The sequence below is a fragment of the Otolemur garnettii genome, unplaced genomic scaffold, assembly GCF_000181295.1.
Source record: "Otolemur garnettii isolate 467f Iridium unplaced genomic scaffold, OtoGar3 scaffold00016, whole genome shotgun sequence".
Lineage (NCBI taxonomy): Eukaryota > Metazoa > Chordata > Mammalia > Primates > Galagidae > Otolemur > Otolemur garnettii.
In genome coordinates, this window is record NW_003852411.1 from 9,973,630 (window position 1) to 9,979,722 (window position 6,093).

General features: G+C 43.3%; 1 protein-coding gene across 1 annotated transcript in view; it reads right to left on the bottom strand.

Moving 5' to 3' along the window:
- Nucleotides 1-6,093, bottom strand: part of RGL1 (ral guanine nucleotide dissociation stimulator like 1) — a 124,675-nt gene that overhangs the window by 11,891 nt on the left and 106,691 nt on the right. Inside the window, exon 15 of the mRNA XM_003785630.2 lies at nucleotides 3,993-4,179. Coding sequence (XP_003785678.1) covers nucleotides 3,993-4,179 — 187 coding nt within the window. The remainder of the gene's footprint in view (nucleotides 1-3,992; nucleotides 4,180-6,093) is intronic.

Genomic DNA, 6,093 nt, shown 5'->3' on the forward strand with positions numbered 1-6,093 from the left:
AGGTAAGACTTCAGTTATTTCCTCTACAACGGCCCACAGCGCACATGTATCTTATCCCTGGTGTGTACACCCCTCACCCCCAGTGGCAGGTGCCTATCAGTGACTCAGCGCGACCTCATCACTCTAGAACAGTGGTTCTCAACCTATGGGTGGCAACCCACAGGAACTGTATAAAGGGCCATGGCATTAGGAAGACTGAGAACCACTGCTCTAGATCCATGAGGCTAGGTGGTTCTCTTGCTTCCCTGGTTTTTAGCTGTTCTTATGTAAGTTGACCAGCAGATGGCAGCAGATACCGGACACTAGAGACAATATGGGCTCCTGAAGGAAGTCAAGGCTCACAGGGCTGGAGGAAAGCCACCCTTGCCAAAGTTCATACAGCCCTCCCTACTGTCTTGAGATTGCACAAGGCTCAGTATTGTTTTGCCCACAGACAATTTTATTCTGACTCCACCTTGCAATCAGATCTTGTAATAGGAAAGAAATGTCTGTGTTTTCAGAAGTTTTTACAGTAAGGACCACAGATGACACAGCTCTGCATGGAGCGTTAGTGCTGGAAAGCCCCTGGGAGAGCACCTGGCCCTGCTCCCTTTCTACTGCTCAGGAACCTGAGGCCCAGAGAGAAGACAGGGGCTCCAGGTTCATGCAGACAGTTGACAACACCCCCAGAAGTTCCCTGACTCCCACGGAATTCAGAGCAAGCACATGGCCAAGCTCAGTCTGCTGTCGGCGGACGGTAACAGGGGAACAGACATAACGTGCCACTGCCTGGCTGTGTTCAGCCCTGTGAGGTCTGTGATGAGCTTTCGAAGATCTTATCTCACTTTGATCTCACATTATAAAGATGAGGAAAATAAGGTTCAGAGAAACAGTGACTTGCTCAAAAAATACACAGCCTTTAAGCACGTCCTCCACTTTCCACACTTGCTACTAGAACCTACTATGCACACTGTCATGTTGTCTATCAAGGACAATTAAGGAACCTGTTTTTCTGATTAACTACACATTTATCATACATGCAATGCTAATTACCAAAGAAAAAGGATGTTTAAAACTCACTAGGAGGTATTCCGCCCACAAAAATCATTACATTGAATCGTTTTTAACACCATTTCTTATTATAGAAAATTACAAATAATTTCTTGGAATGAGTTAAGCTGAATTACACTATACTAATTCTATAAAAGAATCTGGAAGTCATTTAAAGACCAAATAACTTATTCATTTCTTTCATAGCTGTTTGTCCTTGCACGGAAACAAGAACACAGAAGTTTTAGCTCTCTAATTATCAGGCTCCTGAGCAAAATGGAGTCTATCTTATTTCTTGTGAACTTCTTCTTTCAATAGCATAATTCTACATTGAGGTCTAATGCCTAGTTAATTACAGCCAGCAAGATGAGGTGACAATTCTGACAGTAAGAGTCTAATTATGGCTCTATCACAACATGGTTTAGTTTATGTTTTTTGTTTTTCCTTTTGTTACACATGAATCAACTTAATGGCTCAATTTGAAGGCTAATGAATAAGGGATCATTTTAATAGTATAACTTGGCTTGCAGAAGTATTAGTTAAGAAGGTCTGTTTTCCAGTTACTGGTTTAATTTTTCACTTTCATTTTCCTCTATTGAAACCCTTTTCCTTTATTTGATTTTCCATGATCCAAGTGACATTTTCAATTAAGACTGAGGATGCCTGATTTATAGCAACTCTAAACAGATGCTTGATGAGCCCCCAAATTCTCTTTTTTTTTTTGAGACAGAGCCTCAAGCTGTCCCCCTGGGTAGAGTGCCGTGGCATCACAGCTCACAGCAACCTCCAACTCCTGGGCTCAAGCGAGTCTCCTGCCTTCACCTCCCAAGTAGCTGGGACCACAGGCGCCTGCCACAGTGCTGGCTATTTTTTTTGGTTGCATCATTGTTTGGCGGGCCCAGGCTGGATTTGAACCCTCCACCTTAGGTGTATGTGGCTGGCGCCTTAGCCACTTGAGCCACAGGCACCGAGCCAGAGCCCCCAAATTCTTATTGAGAATTTAAGGAGTGAGCATGAAAGTCAGTGTTTAGAAACCACAATCAGGAGAATGAAGAAAGGAACACACATCAAGTTACACTTTTCTTTGAAGAACAGTGTAACCTAATGGTCTGGACAGCTCATGGTGAGGGCGACTGTCACAGAGCCTCAGAGCAGGAAGGGACTGCAGAGGTCAGCCCAGTCCAGCTCTGCACCGAGCAGAACTGAGGGCCCATCTAGTTAACATGTGGCATACTGCAGCACAAGAGCTACTCACATCTAAGTCGGCCACATATTTGTCAATCCACAGAAATGCATGACTCAGAGAAATGCATGCAAGAATAAAAAGCCACGATGTATGCAAAAAATTAGAAAGCCAGTGGGATAAAGGACAAAGCCAGGGGTGTGCAGATGACACTGGGCTCAGCATGGTTTAAAAGGGACGGTCTGGACCAGTGCACATTCTGTTACACTACCAGCTATGGATGTGATCCCTTCTCCTTCCCAGAGTAACAGAGAAAAAGCCCACAAAGATGTGGGCAATACATCAGCTGTCACTTTCTTACAATGCCTGTCATCAGCAGTGGGGCCTAGGAAGCTGAAGAAGCTGTGAAAAAGTGAATGGTGAGACTTTATTTCCGATTTTGACAAATCCAATGTTGTATGTCAGGTCACAGAGACCGATCACATCCCCAGTTTGGGAAACGTGAGAGAGAATGGCCACTCTGGGTGTTCACAGAGCTTCTACTTTTGGAGGAGCATGAAGGATTATACCCCCTGGATTTCAAAGCAGAAAGGAAGGAAATGCAACTGGAGCAGAGTCTGAGTCCTGTAGTTTGATGAGTCCTGAGTATGACGCCCTTCCTGGATTGGTGACTTTGGGATAAAGTCACTTGAGATTGCCATTGTGATTTATACCTCTATGTGAAGGAGGACACAAACCAAATGATGGAACTGTGACCAACTTTCTACCTCATGGGCCTGGGCAAAAGCTGAGGGGCCAGAAGTCCCTACAGAGCAAGTCTGGTTGGCCAGAAACCTCTCCAATGTGGAGCAAATTCTAGACATGTCAAAGGTGATGTCCCGGAACCAAGCTCCTTGACCAACAGATTGAAACAGATGTGTTTAGAAGATTAAGAATTAAAAATATGATTTATGTAGTCATGGAAAACAGAAACTCTCTATGGGAATTCCTTTATCTCATCTCATCACCTTCCTTTTCTTCAGCCATCAGAGACTGGTCATTAGTACCAATCCCTCACCCTGCCCTGCATCCATACCCTTTGCCATGTGATTTCACAGTTCTGTCTACTAAAAATGGAGTGTTATTTTCCTCCTTCATTTACTTTATGTGGAATTTGGCCACATTACTGCTGTGGCCAATGAAATGGTGGATCTGACCCAAGTTAAGGCTTCACTGGTACTCTGGGGCTGGGCACGCCCTCTTGCCCATCTGTTACAGCAAACTAAGAGTGTGTCCGTGTAGCCCATTACTCTAAAAAACAATGAGAGGCAGGTGGACTTGAACCAAATCCTTGGCCCAGGGCTAAGCCCAACCCAAATCACCCAACCCACACATGAAAAAATAGTGGTTGTTTTAAGTCACTGGGTTTTGGAGTGGTTTTCTATGTGGTAAAGGCCTAGCTAAGACAAGGTATGGCACCAAGAAGCTGACACAACTCCATCTCTGAATTTTTACTCCTTCTAAGTAATTCTGCTTCTTCTAAATAAGGTATAGCTCACGTCCTTCAGTGCCTTTAGATACGGGTTTAAAACAGGATTTCAAAGTCCAAATGAATAGACAAACCTTCTTCCTGCTTTTATACCTGTTTCTATAAGGGATTCATCCCCAGATTGAACTCTGCTTTTGACACCTCTGAAAAACATGACTTTCACAGTAGAGTGATAAAAGCAGACATTCCTTATGTAGCAAATACTGTGTCACATGCCTGCATCAGGACTTCTACAAAAGCTTAAGTGTGTACCTTTTTCTGAGGCTCATCAGGGGTGTCCATGGGAGTAACAGAGCCCTCCTCGGCCTCTGAGTGGTTCGACTCGCAGGACGACACGCTGACAGAGTCCATGCTTTCTCCAGAGCTCCCACTGGCCGTGGACTTGGGCTGCTCTTTGGTGGGAGTGTTACTGGTGATAATGTCAGACCCCAGAAACAGTCTGTGGAAAACAGAATACCGAGCATTTGGCCTATTACAAAACTGGAATCCATGATTAAGGGAACATTTTGTGTTGATTAAACACATTAACATGTGTTTTGTCAATCTTGTGTGCTCTCTTATTATGACTTTAGGAAAACACTTGCTATAAAGTTGCAAACAAATAATAGTAAACACCCCAAAGGTCCCAATAGGTTATTTCTAACTTCAAAGAATGCACAGATTATTTAGCTGACTGAGGGCTATATTAATCTGAGGTCTTTCTAGGTCCATGGTCCTCTATCTCTTAACAGTCTTTGAACCACCACTTTGGAAGGATCAAAATACCATCCACCATACCTCTATCGCTTCATACCACAAATTTAACTTCCCAGGCTTAAACATTGCCAGTGCTTTGGATAAGAAACCAAGGAGGAAGACTCCTATTTCCAATAATCTGAATTCCAATCACCTAAATCTCTCCTCTGTAAAATAACTAAATAAGAAAGACATGTATTAAAAACTCTTTTTAGTTGAGCTTGCAAAATAGTAAGGGAAACTCGTGCAGGCCATAAATGAAGAAGGAACTGAAAACCAGAAGGATGGGATTCACTCTGCAGCTGCTCTGGGGAGTGGGAGGTGTCAATCTTGACAAAATAGTGACATGGGTTTTAACACACACACAGGGCCCAGAGATAAGGCTTCCATTTCCCCATGTAGAGCCATGATCCTTAAAGGGCCACACCGTTAGGAAGAAGATGGGCTAGAAAAATATCTTCTTACTGGCATAAGAAGACAACAGGAAAGCCTGTCTATGTTGACCTGAGCACGGAAGGAAGAAAAATGTCTCCCTTTAAATCATATGTGAGATTGGCCTGGGCCTCACTTCAGTTTGCTACCTAGGTGACCTAGGAGTTGGAAATTTTCAGGCCAGTTATACCCCTGGGAGAAATAGATTTTAAAATATAAATACTTCCGAAAGAACATACCTTCAACTCATATGTCAGAGGATTCTCTGATAAAGATGAGCTCACAATACAAAATACACTCAAAGAGAGGGTCAAAGGCTGAGCGTGGTGGCTCATGCCTGTAATCCCAGTGCTCTGGGAGGTCAAGGTGGGTGGACTGCTTGAGCTCATGAGTTTAAGACCAGCCTGAGCAAGAGTGAGACCCCATCTCTCAAAAAATAGCCAGGCATTGTGGTGAGCTCCTGTAGTCCCAGCTACTTGGGAGCCTGAGGCAAGACAATCACTTGAATCCAAGAGTTTGAGGTTGCTGTGAGCTATGACAGCATAGCACTCTACTGGGGGCAAAAAAATGAAACTCTGTCCCCTCCCTCCAAAACAGAAAGAGTCAAGAGGAGCAGATTCATCAGACTCCTGAGAACTTCAGCTACGAGAACTGTTAGAAAAAAACTAATAATTTATTCAATCATTCAACAAATATTTGCATGTCTACCATATGCCAAGCTATAAAACAGGCATGTTTAAAAAATATTGAAGACAGAGAAGAAACTAAAGACAGGAGTTTAAAGCAAGGCACTCTGACAGAAGAACAAAAAGGTCATTTGAAAAAATTTCACTTCTAAGTGGAAAATATGGTGATTTAAAGTAAAAACTCAGTGGAAGAATCAAAATAACTGTTGAAGGAAAAAAAAATGAACCAGAATAGATCCGATGAACATCCTCAAAAATCAGCGTAAGAGATAAAAATATAGAAAGGTTCAAAGATGCAGAGAAAACAGTAGGAAAGTCCTGCAGGTGTGTGAGAGGAGTTCCAGAAGAAGGCACCATGAGGATGGAAGAGGCCCCACATCTGACGAGACAGTGGCTGAGAAGATTCCAGAACTGATGGGCCTCGTGAGACCCACAATCGAGGAGCCACATCCTGAATATGGTGACTAAGACTAACCCCCCACTTTAATTTCAGAATGGCA